Source organism: Dreissena polymorpha, chromosome 7 (assembly GCF_020536995.1).
Source record: "Dreissena polymorpha isolate Duluth1 chromosome 7, UMN_Dpol_1.0, whole genome shotgun sequence".
Classification (NCBI taxonomy): Eukaryota; Metazoa; Mollusca; class Bivalvia; order Myida; family Dreissenidae; genus Dreissena; species Dreissena polymorpha.
Genome location: NC_068361.1, coordinates 88,405,168 through 88,422,429, shown reverse-complemented (window position 1 = coordinate 88,422,429; position 17,262 = coordinate 88,405,168). Strand labels below are relative to the sequence as shown.

The 17,262-nt window shown below is 36.8% G+C and overlaps 3 protein-coding genes across 6 annotated transcripts in view; all 3 read right to left on the bottom strand.

Moving 5' to 3' along the window:
* The window catches only part of LOC127840131 (DNA (cytosine-5)-methyltransferase 1-like), a 66,586-nt gene that overhangs the window by 23,535 nt on the left and 25,789 nt on the right, over positions 1-17,262 (bottom strand). For both annotated transcript variants that reach the window (XM_052368604.1, XM_052368606.1), the window contains exons 16-21: positions 12,134-12,217; positions 10,566-10,690; positions 8,409-8,514; positions 7,648-7,751; positions 7,005-7,116; positions 6,358-6,546 (exon numbers count right to left, since the gene is read on the bottom strand). In XM_052368604.1, coding sequence (XP_052224564.1) covers positions 6,358-6,546; positions 7,005-7,116; positions 7,648-7,751; positions 8,409-8,514; positions 10,566-10,690; positions 12,134-12,217 — 720 coding nt within the window. The remainder of the gene's footprint in view (positions 1-6,357; positions 6,547-7,004; positions 7,117-7,647; positions 7,752-8,408; positions 8,515-10,565; positions 10,691-12,133; positions 12,218-17,262) is intronic.
* LOC127840135 (uncharacterized) lies at positions 12,784-13,999 on the bottom strand. The gene is made up of 3 exons (XM_052368618.1): positions 13,794-13,999; positions 13,383-13,656; positions 12,784-13,236 (listed from the first exon to the last, which is right to left on the bottom strand). The coding sequence occupies exons 1-3, from the start codon at positions 13,985-13,987 to the stop codon at positions 12,928-12,930; spliced, it is 777 nt and encodes a 258-aa protein (XP_052224578.1). The 5' UTR covers positions 13,988-13,999; the 3' UTR covers positions 12,784-12,927.
* LOC127840132 (zinc finger protein 862-like) lies at positions 13,800-17,111 on the bottom strand. Of its 3 annotated transcripts, XR_008030429.1 has the most exons (4): positions 16,169-16,997; positions 15,503-15,907; positions 15,040-15,158; positions 13,800-13,923 (listed from the first exon to the last, which is right to left on the bottom strand). XR_008030429.1 is itself a non-coding variant. In XM_052368608.1 (3 exons), exons 1-3 carry the CDS (start codon positions 16,971-16,973, stop codon positions 15,109-15,111), a joined length of 1,260 nt encoding a protein of 419 aa, XP_052224568.1. In that variant the 5' UTR covers positions 16,974-17,111; the 3' UTR covers positions 14,966-15,108. The 3 variants fall into 3 exon arrangements, 2 of the variants coding, with proteins under 2 accessions (XP_052224568.1, XP_052224567.1); XM_052368608.1 differs by lacking the exon at positions 13,800-13,923 and having other exon boundaries at positions 14,966-15,158; positions 16,169-17,111; XM_052368607.1 differs by lacking the exon at positions 13,800-13,923 and having other exon boundaries at positions 14,966-15,158; positions 15,447-15,907; positions 16,169-17,110.

Here is a 17,262-nt window from a genome sequence, read left to right as displayed (position 1 = left end):
TTTTTATAAAAAAACACAACAACTGTGTTGAACTGTTATAAACACATATTTTTATATATGTGACTGTCTATATGACAGAATGGTGGACTTTTACTCAATCTATATAACAGTAATCTTACTTAAAAAGTCCAAATATATTGCGGTTGAAGGGGTCCAAAGATCGCGACCTTGATATATCCGGCGCGCAATATAAATTGTCAGGTTATTATTGCATGTTTAAGTATGCATTAGCATAATTTGGTAATCTCAAAACACGCTATTTTCTTACCTTATTGAAGTATGTGTTATATCCATATGTTATTCATTGGTATAAAACAAAACATTATTCCATGTAAGTATTTTCAAATGTGTATAATTAAATTTGTAATCCGAAAACAATTGCCAAGTTTTATTGTTCAAGAAAGCATGCACAAATTAGACCCCATGTACAAAATAACAACAATGACGGGTCACGTCATCTTATCCTCATGGAAAGCATGGTGCATTTTGACAAACTGAGGGAGCTTTGCCTCTCAATTAAAAGTAAGTAGTTTTTTTACACTGTATCTAACGCGCAAAGATTGTTGAGATAGGTCAGTATTGACTTGTGACATTTACAGTTAAAATTGTATACACCTTCATGAGTGCATTGGTGGGATTTTTCAGCAGTTCAAAGCAATTTTAAGAGAATGTTAACACCCAAAATGACCTGATGTTTGGCAAGAGTAGTTATTGTTTATCGCAGTACACAGGTGTAACAGTGATGTACAATGAAACCAAACAATCTGGTCAAAACTGGATTATGAATGTCGGATTAAACAGATAATTAAAGTGGGTGTAAAAAGGGTAAAATACTAGCTTTTACCTGATTTTATCTCCGCAAATTCTCAGATTAAAACATGTTATTTGGGGATTATGCTCGTCATATTTTTGGGAGCCATAACCATAGCCGATTTGTGATATATTGGACAACGCAATATAACGGACAGTGATATATTGGAGTCAATTTTCAACTATAAATCAGCGATTTTTTTCCTCATTTTCTGAAGGGGAAAATAATCACTTTTGGGGGGAAAAAATATACTTTTCAGGTGGGGGACTGCGACGGCAGATTTGATAGATTGAGGGCCCTGGGCCCCAACCCAAAAAGGTGGCAAAAACCACTATATAGTATATCCCTTGTGAGTCATTGGTTATTTTCATAAATATGTTACATCTAAAATATTTTTTATATGACCATGACTCATTAAAAACACAATTATTAACGTTTGGTCTTAATATTTGTAGCTTATTTTCCCAAATGTTAATCTGAAAATATCAAATTAATCAATTTTGTTTATAGTGTCACACCGCCATCTTGAAAGCAAGATTCTTTTTGAATTGTGGATTCTGATTGGCTGATTCAATTGCAAAGATTTTCAAGCTATAAATACTCTTAACAAGAGGGCCATGATGGCCCTGTATCGCTCCACTGTTTTTTAATGCGAAAAAAGCGTGCAATGCGCATGGGTTGAAATGTACGCAAGCATGTGACTTTCTCTTTCTATCCTTTGTCCCACTGGGCGCTTAAAGTTGGAAGGGTGAGTGTTTTTATATATGGAAAACGTTACTACCGTGTTAACTAAACAGACTTAAAAGCCTGGGAATTGTCGCACAGGTCCTTTGCTTATAACGTAGGTACATTTATCTCTCCAAAAGATATTGTCGTTCTTTCTATTTCACATATTTTTAGATGCTGAAGATCAAATCTACGCATGTTCTACAAGATTAATGAAAGTTCCTTCATTCAATCATGTATCTTTTTCCAAAATTCCAAAAAAGTGTTTGTAGGTTTCAAAGTTTCTGTTACTTATATAGTTCATGACATATGCAAAAATAGGCATTAGTGAGTGTAACAGGATTGTTAACGTGGTGAAGAAATTGTTTATTGTACCAAGAAGATATTTGCCTGAGAAAACATAAAGTTAGAATTTTTTCAGGTTTATGAGGTGCCGAAAGGCAGTAGGAATGATAACTTTGTAGAGGTTGTTTGTTAAACAAAGTAAATGTTTATGAGACAAAAAATTGAATTATAATTCATCAAGATGTTGCAATCATGGCAACACTACTTGCATATGGCGTGAGGTTTAAAGAGATATCATGACAAACAATTAGCTTGACCTAACTTTCCTTTACATTTTCCATCTGACGTTGGTTACCTGTCATGTTTGTTTTTTAAAAATACTAGGATTGCCTCGTCTGCAATCTCTTTCAATTTGGGGCAGTCCAAAATGTGTCGTTTGGTAAAGGGTTAACATATATGGATAGTTAACATGTTGGTCTACCTTTCACGCTCAATATGTATGCATTTATCTCTTATAATTAAAAAGTTATTCCAAGTGTATTTTGATAAACTTTTAGTTTGAGAAGAAAATAGTTTATTCATCATCTCATAATGCATAAATAGCAAAAACGCATAAACATGCAAAGTTCAACGACTTCCTGTGGCCATGTTTTTTGACGAATCAAATTTTCTTGAACAACTTTTTAATGGGAGCCTTCAAGGGATAAATTTGGCCCCAGGGGCATAATTTGAACAAACTTGGTAGAGAACTATAAGATGTCACTACCTACCAAATTTGGTAGCCCTAGGCCCAATGGTTATGGACAGGAAGATTTTTAAAGTTTGCACAAAAGAGACTTTATATAAGCATATGTTCAGTTTTGTGACTCCAGAGCAGGGTCAAATTTGAGCCTAGGGGAATAATTTGAACAAATTTGGTAGAGGACTATTAGATGTCACTGCATACCAAATTTAGTAGCCCTAGGCTCTATAATTATGAACAAGATTTTTTAAGTTTGCACAAAATAGGCCTTATTTAAGCATATGTTAACACAAGCAGCCACGTTTTTCAACAGACCACAACCATTTTCATACACATCCAAGATATCATTTAAACAAATATTCTGACAAAGTTTCATGAAGATTCATGAATTCATATAAGGAAAAATGCCCCGCCCCCTGGTGGCCATGCTTTTCAAGCAAATGGAACCATTTTCAAACTTGTCCAAGATATAATTTGAACAAATCTTCTGACAAAGTTTCATGATATCGGACAATAAATATGGATTCTAGAGTGTTAAGAAGGTTTTACTATAGCTATATAAGGAAAAATGACAAGCGCCCTTTGTGGCCATGTTTTTAAAGCAACCGAAACCATTTTCAAACTCATCCTAGATATCATTGGGACATATCTTCTGACCAAGTTTTCATTCAGATCGGAAAATTAATGTGGCCTCTAAAGTGTTAACAAGGTTTTACTATAGCCATATAGGGAAAAATTCCCCGCCCCCTGTCGGCCATGATTTTCAACCAACCTGCATCATTTTTTAACTCGTCCAAGATATTAGTGGGATGAATTTTCTGACCAATTTTCACGAAGATCGGACAATAAGTGTGGACTCTAGAGTGTTAACAAGATTTTACTATAGCCATATAAGGAAAAATGCCCCGCCCCTTGGCAGCCATGTTTTTCAAGCAAACGTAACCATTTTCAAACTCATCCCAGATATCATTAACACCAATCTTCTGACCAAATGTCATGAAGATTGTACAATAAATGTGGCCTCTAGTGTTTTAACAAGGTTTTACTTAAGCCATATATAGCCATATAAGGAAAAATGCCCCGCCCACTGATGACCATGTTTTTAAAGCAACCGAAACCATTTTCGAACTCATCCAAGATATCATTGAGACAAATCTTCTGACCGAGTTTCATGAATATCGGAAAATAAATGTGGCCTCTAGAGTGTTAACAAGGTTTTACTATAGCCATATAAGAAAAAACGCCCAGCCCCCTGGCGGCCATGTTTTTCAACTAACCGGCATCATTTTTGAACTCGTCCAACATATTATTGGGATGAATCTTCTGACCAAGTTTCATGAATATTGGACAATAAATGTGGTCTCTAGAGTGTTAACAAAATTTACTATAGCCATATAAGGACAAACGCCCCGCCCCCTGGTGGCCATGTTTTTCAAGCAACCGAAACCATTTTCAAATTCATCCAAGATATCATTGGGACCATTCTTCTGACTAAATTTCATGAAGATCAGAAAATAAATGTGGCCTCTAGAGTGTTAACAAGGTTTTACTATAGCCATTTAAGGAAAAAATGCCCCACCCCTAGCGGCCATGTTTTTCAACCAACCGTCACCATTTTCGAACTCGTCCAACATATTATTGGGATGAATTTTCTGACCAAGTTTCATGAAGATTGGACAATAAATGTGGCCTCTAGAGTGTTAACAAGATTTTACTATAGCCATATTAGCCATATAAGGAAAAATGCCCCGCCCCTTGGCAGCCATGTTTTTCAAGCAAAGGTAACAATTTTTGTACTCATCCAAGATATCATCGGGACAAATCTTCTGAGCAAGTTTCATGAAGATCGGAAAATAAATGTGGCCTCTAGAGTATTAACAAGGTATTACTATAGCCATATAAGGAAAAATGCCCCGCCCCCTGGCGGCCATGTTTTTCAACCAACCGGCAACATTTTCGAACTCGTCCAAGATATTATTAGAATGCATCTTCTGACCAAGTTTCATGAAGATCAGACAATAAATGTGGCCTCTAGAGTGTTAACAATATTTTACTATAGCCATATATAGCCATATAAGGAAAAATGCCCCGCCCCTTGGCAGCCATGTTTTTCAAGCAAAGGTAACCATTTTCGAACTCATCCAAGATATCATTGAGACCAATTTTCATGAAGATTGGACAATAAATGTGGCCTCTAGAGTGTTATTAAGGCAAATGTTGATGCCGGACAACGCACGACGGACAAAAGGCGATCACAAAAGCTCACCCATGAGCACGTTGTGCTCAGGTGAGCTAAAAACATGGTAGAGAACTTTAAGATTTTAATACATACCAAATTTGGTAGAAATAGGCCCAATGGTTATGGACAAGAGATTTTAAAGTTTGCACAAAATAGGCCTAATATAAGCATCTGTTCATTTTGTGACCCCTGGGGAATGGTCAAATTTGATCTCAGGGGCTTAATTTGAACAAACTTGGTAGATGACTATTAGATGTCACTACATACCGAATTTGGTAGCCCTAGGCCCTACGGTAATGGACAAAAAGATTTTTAAAGTTTGCACAAAATGGGCTTTATATAAGCATATGTTCATTTTTGTGACCCAGGGGCAGGGTCAAATTTGACCCCAGGGGCATTATATGAACAAACAGAGTAGGGAACTATTAAATGTCACTACATACCAAATGTGGTAGCAGTAGGCCTAATGGTTATGGACAAGTAGATTTTTAAAGTTTGCACAAAATAGGCTTTATATAAGCATATGTTCAATTTATTGACCCCCGGGGCGGGGTCAGATTTGACCCCAGGGGCATAATTTGAACAAATTTGAAAGAGGTTCACCCCAGGAACATTTGTGAGAAGTTTTATCAGAATTGGACTTGTAGTTTAGGAGAAGATGTTTAAAGAAAGAGTTAACGCACACACGAACGCACGCCGGACACAGGACCATGACGTAAGCCCTGCTGGCCTCTGGCAAGTGGAGCTAAAAATGACATTGCAGGGGATGTTACTTTCTTGTGAAAAATGTCAACAGACGCTGTAGCATAGAAAATACTCATAAACAAGAGATTGCCAAGCAATATGGTAACCTATCAGTGCACCGGTTGATAATTGTTGCCATAGCAACCAGAATTCTTGACATGGGAACAAAATGAAATGATGTGCATAATCTCCATATTGCCATCTATCAATTTTCAAGTTTCATGAAAAAATATGAAGAACTTTTAAAGTTATCGCAGGATCCACTATTTTCAGCAATATTTCTAGTCTATTTGTTGCCATAGCAAACAGAATTCTTGACGTAGGAACAAAATGAAATGACGTGCATAATCTCCATATTGCTATCTATCCATGTTTCAAGTTTCATGAAAAAATATGAAGAACTTTTTAAGTTATCGCAGGATCCCTAAAAGTGTGACAGACAGACTGACTGACTGACAGACAAACCATAGGTCTCCTCCGGTTTCACCGGTAGGGGACAATAAACAATTTTGTGTTACTTAGAAACAATATACATGTTAAATGATGAACTACAATATTTTACCTGTTTTTGCCTCATTTTTTATTAGCAAAACAATGGTTACTTTGTTAAAACTTTTTACTGGAACAAACTGAGTTTTGTGCAAACTTTGTCTCAAGTGGTTTACACACTCTTTATATCAACAACTCAAAAAGGACCCTTAACTCAACAAAAACAATCCATACTTTTTTTTCTAGAAGCAAAGAATAGGGCAAAAATGTAAACACTGCTGTATTTTGTACAGCTCTAAGCAACTACTGAACCTCACTTACAGCCGACTTGTCTGCCTTCACTTTCTTGGGTACCGCAGCTTTGACCCCAAAATCATATGCCTCTGGCAACATATAGCAGCAGTCGCCTACATTGTACTCGAAACCGTCCCTAGCTACACTGGAAAAGTACACGCTACCCTCGCTGCCTAACTCCCCCTTTATCTGCTGGCCTAGTGCAGGCGTCTCTTTCTGGAAGGTGGGAAAAGCTTTCAGCTGAAATACTACTGGCCTGGGCATTATGCTAGTCTTTCTGTCGACTTCAGCAAAAAATCTTCCTTTAATCATTTTGATGAAAATGGCAATAAGAAGCTAACGCTGAAAGTTGATTTAGCTTCAATTGAAGGGGATTTGTCTTAAAGTGAAAGTTAAATGTCCTTAATTGAAAGTGGATTTGCCTTTAATTGAAAGTGGACTTTTCTTAAATTGAAACGCATTTGTCTTATAATGAAGGGGACTTTGTCTTGAAAGCTAATTTGTGTTCAATTTGAAGTGAATTTGTCTTAAATTAAAAGAGGATTAATTCAAAGGTAATCGGAATTAAATTGAAAGAGAATTCACATAAACTTGAAACGGGGTTTCTCTTAAATTAAAGGGGTATTTGTCTTTAATCGTCGATACTATAATAGTCTCTCAACTGCTCCGAGTACCTTCCTGATGTTGTTCAGCCTGTGACAGCTCACACAGAACTTGTATGCAGTGTTCTCCGGTACATCTGGGACCTGGGGTAGGTCCTCAAACCTTGCCACCTCAGGGTCATACCTACAGCAGAGAGATTAGTCATACACTTTAAGACAGAATAGCCATACCTACAGAAAAAAATATAGTAGTAACTCATCATGATACAAAAACTCCATGCTACAAGTAAAAAGATAGCATTGATAGTTTGACAGATTGGACTTACTTTTGACTGTTCTATAATTTTGGAAAGACTCAATCTAGGGGTAAAAACCCAGCTTACCTTTTAAGTCCTTTCCAAATCACATACCCACATACCCATATCTGCTATCATTATTTGAATCAGACTGTATCTACCATTGGTATATAAAGCTGCCAGCGTCGCTTGTCATTGAATAAGGTATGTCCAAAGTTGTGGAGATTCTGAGAACTATTCAAAGATGATAAAATCTGCTTAATAATAACCGTCCAGTTTACGAGAAATAATTTAAGCTATGGTAATTATATAGTTTAATTAAAAATATCATAACTCCAGTTTGTTTTTAGGGATAATTTCAGCTGTTGTAATTTTATGGTTTTTATTGCAAAAAACATCATAACCATGAAAAAAGTCACCATTTCTGATAGTAGTATGTCTTGCCATCGTCATGCTTCACAGGATGTTCTATCTCCTCCCCTCCCTTCATGGACCAGTCCTCTGGCTGCTTGTGCTCCAACACCTGCATGCAGTGATAGGGGAAGTAAATTAACCCTTTACCACTTAGATACGTATTTTTACACATTTGTTGTTCCTTAGAAAGTTTGATTTAATTTAAGACCTTTCTTACTAGATTCAAGTTTTTAAGGGTTCATTTCCAACCCTTGGTTACTGATGAGCAGCAAACAGCATAAAACCTGAACAGCCTGCGAGTTACTCGCAGGCTGTTCTGGTTTTATGCTGTTTGCACATATTCCTCCTCATCAGATTCGAGCCCGAATTAAAACTCAAATAAGAGATGTGTTTGTCAGAAACACAATGCCCCCTACTGCGCCGCTTTGAATATTTTGTTGACCTTTGACCTTGAAGGATGACCTTGACCTTTCACCACTCAAAATGTGCAGCTCCATGAGATACACATGCATGCCAGATATTAAGTTGCTATCTTAAGGGACATAGAAGTTATGAGCATTTTTCAAAACCTAAACCCAAAGTGTGACGGACAGACAGACAGACAAACAGACAGTCCGATCACTATATGCCCTCCTTCGGGGGCATAAAAAGCTCTGATGAACACAAAATTGAGCACAATGGTCAACCTAATCTTATACATTGGGAACAAAAATCAAAGTTGAGTAAGAATGTTGACTTCAGTATGTTTGTGATACAAGGTCCATACCTGGACTTTAGAGACAGTGTACTGCAGATTGGAGTCCTCGCAGTCGTCTACCAGGAACAGCTCCAGGGGGTGACTGGTCTCACCAAGGACAGAGTCTGAACCCCGGCTGTAAATAAACAAAGAATTGATAGGAGCCTCACTCTGGGAAAACAGGGCTTAATGCAGTAATCACAGGCTAATCACGGACAACACTTTCTGTTTTTATTGTTTTTTGTTTAAAAGAGGTATCTTCTAAACAAAACTCCATTTAAGGTGGAAAGTGTCATCCCTGATTAGCCTGTGGTATGCTTTTTTCATTTTATTTTATGATTTAATGTAATGGTAATCGGTTTACCTTTTTACACGTTTCCACAGCAAGCTTAGCCAACAGAGCTCTGACTGTGTATATAAAAGATTTGAGCTGTGCGGGGAAAACGGGGCTTAATGCATGTGAGTAAAGTGCCATCCCAGATTAACCTCTGCAGTTCACACAGGCTAACCAGGGTGGTCACTTTCCACATTTGTCATTTGTGTTTAATGGACACCTTTTTTCTCTCCAAAAATCCACTTAAGGCTGAAAGAGCCATCCCCAATAAGCCTGTGTGGACTGCACAGACCAATCTGGGACAAATTTAACGCAAATGCATTTAAGTCCCGTTAATGAATAAAGAAACAAGAGCACCGCCTTGCGGGTGCAGACCGCTAATCTATTTTCTTTTTAAAGGTGAAGGGACACTCATTCATTTTCAATCACAAAGGAGGGAGGGGTGGAGTGAAGAGGGGTGTATAGTGTGGGGGTGTGGACATTTATTACATGGGAGATTCTTGGGTGCGATGGTTGGACGGTATTTCAAACATAAAATAATAAAAAATAAATATTTGTGTTTTTTTAACTGTTTCAAAAAAAAAATTTGGGGGGTGGGGCGGGGGGGTATAGTGTGAGGGTGTGGTGGTCATTTGTGAGATGATCTTAAAAAAAAAAAAAAATTAGGGGGGGGGGGATTCGGGGGGGGGGGGGGGGGGGGGGGGGAAGGAGGGAGGGCACGGGGGATGGTTTGGGTGGAGTCTATTGTGGTATGTCAGGTAAGTGTAGTTTTGTCAAAGTATCAATCAAATCTAATAATAAATAAAGAAGTTATGGCAATTTTAGCAAAATTTAATAATTTGACCTTGAGAGTCAAGGTCATTCAAAGGTCAAGGTAAAATTCAACTTGCCAGGTACAGTAACCTCATGATAGCATGAAAGTATTTGAAGTTTGAAAGCAATACCCTTGATACTTTAGAAGTAAAGTGGATCGAAACACAAAATTTAACCATATATTCAAAGTTACTAAGTCAAAAAAGGGCCATAATTCTGTAAAAATGACAACCAGAGTTATGCAACTTGTCCTTTTACTGTACCCTTATGATAGTTTGCGAGTGTTCCAAGTATGAAAGCATTATCTATGATACTTTAGGGATAAAGTGGACCAAAACACAAAACTTAACCAAATTTTCAATTTTCTAAGTATAAAAGGCTCATAATTTCGTCCAAAGGCCAGTCAGAGTTACATAACTTTGCCTGCACAGTCCCCTTATGATAGTTAATAAGTGTTGCAAGTATGAAAGCAATAGCTTTGATACTGTAGGAATAAAGTGGACCTAAACACAAAACTTAACCAAATTTTCAATTTTCTAAGTATAAAAAGGGCACATAATTCTGTCAAAATGCCAGTCAGAGTTACATTACTTTGCCTGCACAGTCCCCTTATGATAGTTAGTAAGTGTTGCAAGTATGAAAGCAATAGCTTTGATACTTAAGGAATAAAATGGACCGTAACACAAAACTTAACCAAAATTTTCAATTTTTTTTAAGTATAAAAAGGGCACATAATTCTGTCAAAATGCACGCCAGAGTTATCTAACTTTGCCTGCCCAGTCCCCTCATGATAGTTAGTAAGTGTACCAAGTTTGAATGCAATAGCATTGATACTTTCTGAGAAAAGTGGACCTAAACGCAAAACTTAACCGGACGCCGATGCCAAGGTGATGACAATAGCTCATAATTTTTTTTCAAAAAATAGATGAGCTAATAAACAAAACAAACCGTTCCTTACATAACAGTATGGATACTCTTTGAAAGCCCATAAAGACTGATAAATAAGATTCATTAAACAACAGATAATAATGCATTCGTACCAGAACCAATGTGCGTGGAATTTCTTCTCTTTCTTCCCATCCTCCCACATGTATGCAATGCGGGCAATGTACAGTGGGGTGGTCGGATCATCGGGCTTCACTGACACACAGTCTCCCACAGAAACCTTTGAAAGAGCACAATATAAACTATATACAACAAGACTATGTTTCTTGTCTTGGATAATACATTTGTCTACAGCAATTACAATCAATAAACGAGCGGTTAAATGTCTTCTTTGTGCAGATATATCTCAACTCTAAAGTGTAATGAAATATGAACAAAAACAAATGGACTCTACAACAAATCCTTTCTTATTTTTGTATTTAAGGCAACAACAAATTTATCATTTTTTAAACAGAAATTTCACTCAGAGTCTGGAGCCAGCGAGTGCAATAACGATATATTAAATAACAAGGGACAAAATTGTCACAAAACCAGGTTTTCAATGTGAAAAAAAGTCAGATAAAGGGAGACAACTAAAACTGAACTGATTTAATCAGTTCAGTTTTAGTTGTCTCCCTTTATCTGATAATTGTTTATAATTAACCCCATTTGTATCAAAATAAATATATTTTTAGTTGTGGTGACCTTGACCTTGGATTATTGACATACTTCTTTCGTGCCACACCGTCCCATGATGCTGAACAAATGTGCCAAATGATTTTAAAATCTCACAATGAATGACATAGATATGGCCCGAACAAGCTCATTTATAGCCATTTTTGACCTTTGAACTCAATGTGTGACCTTGACCTTGGAGATATCGACGTAATTCTTTCGAGCAACACACCGTCTAATGATGGTGAACAAATGTGCCAAATGATTTTAAAATCTGACAATGAACGACAAAGTTATGGCCCGGACAAGCTCATTTACAGCCATTTTTGACCTTTGAACTCAAATTGTGACCTTGACCTTGGAGATATCGACATAATTCTTACGCGCGACACACCGTCTAATGATGGTGAACAAATGTGCCAAATGATTTTAAAATCCACAATGAACGACAAATTATGGCCCAGAAAAGCTTGTGCCGCCAGCCCGCCCACATTCGCCAATCTAATAACAAGTTTTTTCCTTCTGAAAACCTGGTTAAAAATAGTTTTAATTCCATTTTTGACATAATCAGAGACATTCCCAAAGCGCAGAATAATTAGTAACAATGTTCATATTTGTTGAACATATCTGACAAACCTTATAACCTTATTAAATGCTGCCATTTAGTCCTATTAAATGCTTTGTTTTTTTTAATAAACAGAACATGTAGTTGGCTTAACTTAAATGAACACAAAACCCCCAAGCCTGCTTGAAAAAACTAGATTTGTGGCAAAATTGACCATGCAGACGAATTTTTTAAATTGTATTTAAAGTTTAATTTTTAGGTACAGAAAAGCCAACAAACATCTCCTCCATTTGACCTTAATATTCTGTAACCCAAATTTGAGCATGTATTCATGAAAATGTGACAAGTAATTGCCCTAATTATCCATTAAGCAGTTTAGACAAAAGTCCAATTAATATATTCATGTTACAAGTTATTGCTTCGTTTTCTGTTAAGCACCCGTACCTCTTCTCCGTTGATGCTGACAGTCTGGTAGTACTTCTTCACTCCATCCTCCTTGATAGGCTCTCCCACCCACTTCAGGTCAGTCTGGAAGACAATATACACAAAGGGTTTTTTAGAGACGTGTTTACACCAGACCAAGAAGATTTTTTCAAGCATAAAAATTATTTTATCTTGATTGCCTTGGGTTTAAAGGGGAACTCTCTAGTCTGTTTCCTAGGAATAGCTTATGTGTCTTTGGAAATATCTTGACAAAAGGTGAATACTAGTGCTGCAACCGATATCCGAAATATCCGAGATTCGCGGATCCAAACGAGGATTCGCAGATCTAACCGTGATTGGTAAAATCGGTTTCGAATCCGGATCTTATTCGAGTTTAACCTTTCCTTTGCGGTAATTGTTTCTTTCGCCGTAATACATTGGTGTACTTTTCGTTAAATTGTTCCTTTCTGTTTGAAAGGCTGACTGGTACGTAGTTTGTCACGATTATCGCTACTTTTTCGAAAAAAAAACATGGTTCACAGTCTACGTTTGTTGCCATGGTGCAAAATGGCGCAGAAGAATATTCACGATGCACCTAAACAATTAAAATCCTCTGTGTGGAAGCATTGTGGGTTTCATCAGCATACAAATTCAACAGCAGGCTTCGCGAAATCGGAAAAAAACTGCCGGTCATCCGGACAGGCATTTCAGAAAATGTGCCGGTCCGGAGAAAATTTAGCCGGACCGAAAAAAAACAACAACACAACTATGTACATTAAGAAAAACCCTTTATTTTAGCTCAACAAGCCTTTATTCTAATAAGACAGCAGTTTTTCAGTGTTTGTCATCTCGTCTTGAAAGTCTTCGCAATCTTCTTCGATTTCCATATCTTCTTCATCATTGTCACACAGTTTGTCAATCTCCTTTTCGAAGTTAGTGATTTGTACCACACTGGGCACAGGCACTTCAGCATCTTCCTCTGAGTCGGAGTGAGTGGAGTCTGATTCCAGGCATATCACTGCACTTGAAGAAGTTGATGGGGCAGAAATGTCTGTGGTTTCTGGGTCATGCTTACGCTTGCGACTGCGTGTGTAAGATGTCCGTCTTCCACCAGAAGGCTCAGCCTGAAAAGTTAAATTTCCAATGCCCAATCAATATTATAACAAATAGTATAAACAATACTTTGCCAAAACATGGTGGAGGTACTGCACATAGTGGCTGGTTGCATGTTTTAATATTGTAAATGAGCTTGACTTCAAGTTAAGCTTACCAGCCATGAATCTATAGCAGATTCTGGATTGAAGGCATCTATGCTGGGTGACAACAGCTTGACGGTCATCAGGTCCAGTAGAACAGTTTCCCCCATCTTTTGCCTCCTGCAAGTTTTGAGGAGTTTCAGCTGTGAGAATGCGGTCTCGCAACGCACACTAGTGGATGGGAGCGTCAACAGCAGGTCAATCACTAGGGTGATATTTGGCAGATCATCTGCCACTGCTCCTGTCAGTACCTGGTCCCATCCCAGGTCTGATAAGTCGTTGCCATGCCTGAAAACATTATCATTACATAGGTATTCAACCGAATGTACCCGGAAGTATATTATTTCTGTGTTGTTTTTCTTCAAATAATTTAAAGAGTTCAATTGAAACGGTTTCCTAACTAAAACAAACAACACAAAACTTACTTTTTTGGCACCAGTTTCTTCAAAAGTTTCCACTCGTTTATTGCTGCCACTGGTGTGAACTCTGCCACCGCACGCTTCAGCGTTTTCTCAAAATGGGAACACACCAGTTGAACGTCCTCATCACCATATTCTGAAATAAAGGTAACACATGCTAAAACTTTAACCATTTTATGTGATGAAATATACGCAACCATAAACTTTTTATCTATAAGAGACAAATTGTAACTAATGATGTAATTATTAGTATTATAATTATTATATGTTGTTTCTGTTTATTGAAATAAGCAACACAACCATTGCAGCTTGCTCTTTGGTGATTTATGAAAAAAATTATGTACTCTTAAATTTTTATACATCATTCAATGTTCCATTATTATGAGTGAAGTCAAGTCAAGTGAGGCAAAATGCAACACCATACGTTTTAGTATATAATATTACGTTTTATATAAATTATTAATATATTGGCCAAGTATGAATGTTTACATTCTAAATTTACTTAGCAAACAACTTTACTTGTTGCAGATAGGTTAATGAAATCTCCTGTTATATTAATGAACAACAAATATTTATCAGAGTTCGATCACTAGAAATACAGCACGTTTGAGAACTGATTTTTAACAGAAAGCTTTATACTATAGCCAGACAAGAGTTTTGCACTTAACTCTTAACTGCTTTCACACAGGCTGAAACGTTGGCTTATAATTATACTAGCTGTAACAACAACAAACAAACCAAAATAAAACAAACAATGAAACCCTGTAAAGACTATGCTAGCATGCAAACATTGCATTGAAAACATCAACTGAAGAAACTAAACTTCTATATCAATTGAACTTGGGCAATAACTGGGGATCAACTGAATATTAAACCTGTCAATTTGCCTAATGGCCAACTTCTCAAGTGCAGAATCTTAGTAGCATTCTGAATGTCTTTCGACTCTGTTGCGAATCTTGTCTTTATGGCCTCGACCAGACTATCAATGATGCCATCTGCATAGCTCATGCTTGACGCATTACCTCTAAGCGCTATCCCTTCATGTGTTCGTTTTTGTAGAAGCTCGATGGCAGCTTCAGGTAGCCTTTCAAGCCAGCAGTCAATTTATTATTTTAATATGCAACCTACTTCTAGTAGTCATAATGATACAGATCATACTATTACTAACACTGCGATTGGTTAATATTATTGATAAGTTTATGTTTCTTTTTATTTCATGGCAAATTTTAATATTGAACGGTGACTACAGTACCTTCCTTTCTTTTCTTGTAGAATTTCCATTGTGCTTTCAATCCAGCACAGGCTATCACAGAGCGTCACATCAGATCTTTGGAGCTTGAGGGAAAGCCTCATCGCTGGGTCCAGTGCATCCTGAAGATTATATATATACATAATTATACACATTTGAAATGAATGTATGCACTTAAATTCTTTTTGCTTTCATGTTATATGTTAATCTTTATACCATACTAGTATATTAATTTAAATAGGTTTGTTACAACATGAGTGTTTGTATGTTAAATAAACAATTTATTGGTGATGAACAACCTTGCAGGTATAAAATAATGATGAAATATGTATTACATTCATGATTCTTTAATCATGTTATTGAATCTTTAAAATTACAAAAATGAAATATGATCACATTGAATTTCATACCAGTAGAAAGATACAGAACGCTAACAGATTTATATCTGTCATCAGCTTGTATAGACCTTCTGCTTTAGGATTTCCATGACTGGCAGTCGCAAGGTGGATTTCTAATGCCTGAAAAGTCTTGAGAAGCGCTGTAACTGATCTGAAGAGGTGAGGTAGCCACCTGGTTCCTGTAACTTTAGGTGGAAGCACTCCCTTGCCGATAGTGGAGATAGCTGTGAGAAGGCCAGTTTTTTGTTTGTGACTTTTCTTGTAGAAATAATGTACGCCAATGAGAAATGTCATAAGCTTTTCATACTGCTTGTTTTTCTTAATGGCATCTCTGAAGGCTAATTCCAGTCTATGCGATAAGCAATGAACATTGACTAGTTCAGAATTTATTCTTTGTTTCATCAAAGTTGATAATCCTGTACGAGAACCCGTCATGTTGGAAGCACCATCAGTACCCATGCCCACAAGTTTGTCTGAAATGTATACAGTTGGTTGATTATTGAATATTAGTTTCTTTCTGATAAAACCATTGCCATGGCAGGAGCAGAAATCATGACATTTACTTAAGCAAACATTGATTCAGTGATTCAAAGCTTATATTTACAGTTTCTTTCAATTATTTATTTGTTCAGATGCTGATGGTTTTAATTATTCACAAATTTATTTTTAAATAAATATTAAAAGAAACACAAATTTAGTTTTATCTTTTAGTGCTGGTGTTAATTTTAAATTACCTTTGTCAATATTTGTTTGTTTGAGCACATCAATTACGTGGTCATACAGGTCTGCAGATGTTGTTGATTTCGGGGAACTTGTATTCAGAAACCTCTCGGTTACATTGCCAGTTTTGGAATACCGTAAATACAATGTTTCTTGCTCAGATCCCGAGATGTCTGTAGTTCCGTCCATCAGAAAAGACAGAAAAGGAACAGCTTTACATTGTTTTTCTGTGTGAGAGAGTTCAACCTTAGCAATGTGATGGATAAAATTCACTGCTGCATGATCGTTTATATATGTTGATCCAATTTCAATTTGTTTAGCAATATCTAATTCACATAACCACTTATAATCGGAAATTGGTCTGTTGTTCTTTGCTATGGCATGAACGTTTCTAAACAGGTAACACAGTTTGTTACGCTCTGCCGCCTGCAACATTTTCAAGGCATTTCCAGCTTCGGTAGTTTTCAATTCTGAAGGCGTCAATGGCGTTGTTTTTGACATGCGTAGAGCTTTCTCATGGGGTGTTGACTTTTCATGATCAACGATTGCCGAATGCCGAAAATTACAGCTGCCTTCTACGAAAGTATTCCCTTTCACAGACACTGACCTGAATTGTGAATTTGCCCTACAGCAAGTGCAAAACATTGTTTTCGTTTCTTCGTCGTATTCAAGCCAGTCTCTTTCATTTTTCCATTTTGATTGGAAAGATCTTTCCACCCTTCGAGACTCGTACTCTTTCGCTTTTTCTTTTTTCTTATCGTCGGTTAGCTTACCTTTCTTACCTGGCTTTGCGCCATCATAAAAGCGTAAAAACGACATTTTGGATGTTTACATCCAGCGAAATATGTAACAGTTACAGGGCATCTAATTGGTCAAACTATATTTAACTGACCAATGATATCCATTTACGCATTTTAACAACGTAGACTAAAGATTGTAGAAGTATCGAAAATAAAATTGCGGTTTACTGACACTAACTTGTACAATGTAAAATGATAACATTTTTGGAGACCTATGACGAGTGCATGTTATAAAGATAATACTAGAACATTGTTTATATTTAATAAACAACCTTTTTAAAGAAATGCTTCATACAGAAATTCATACT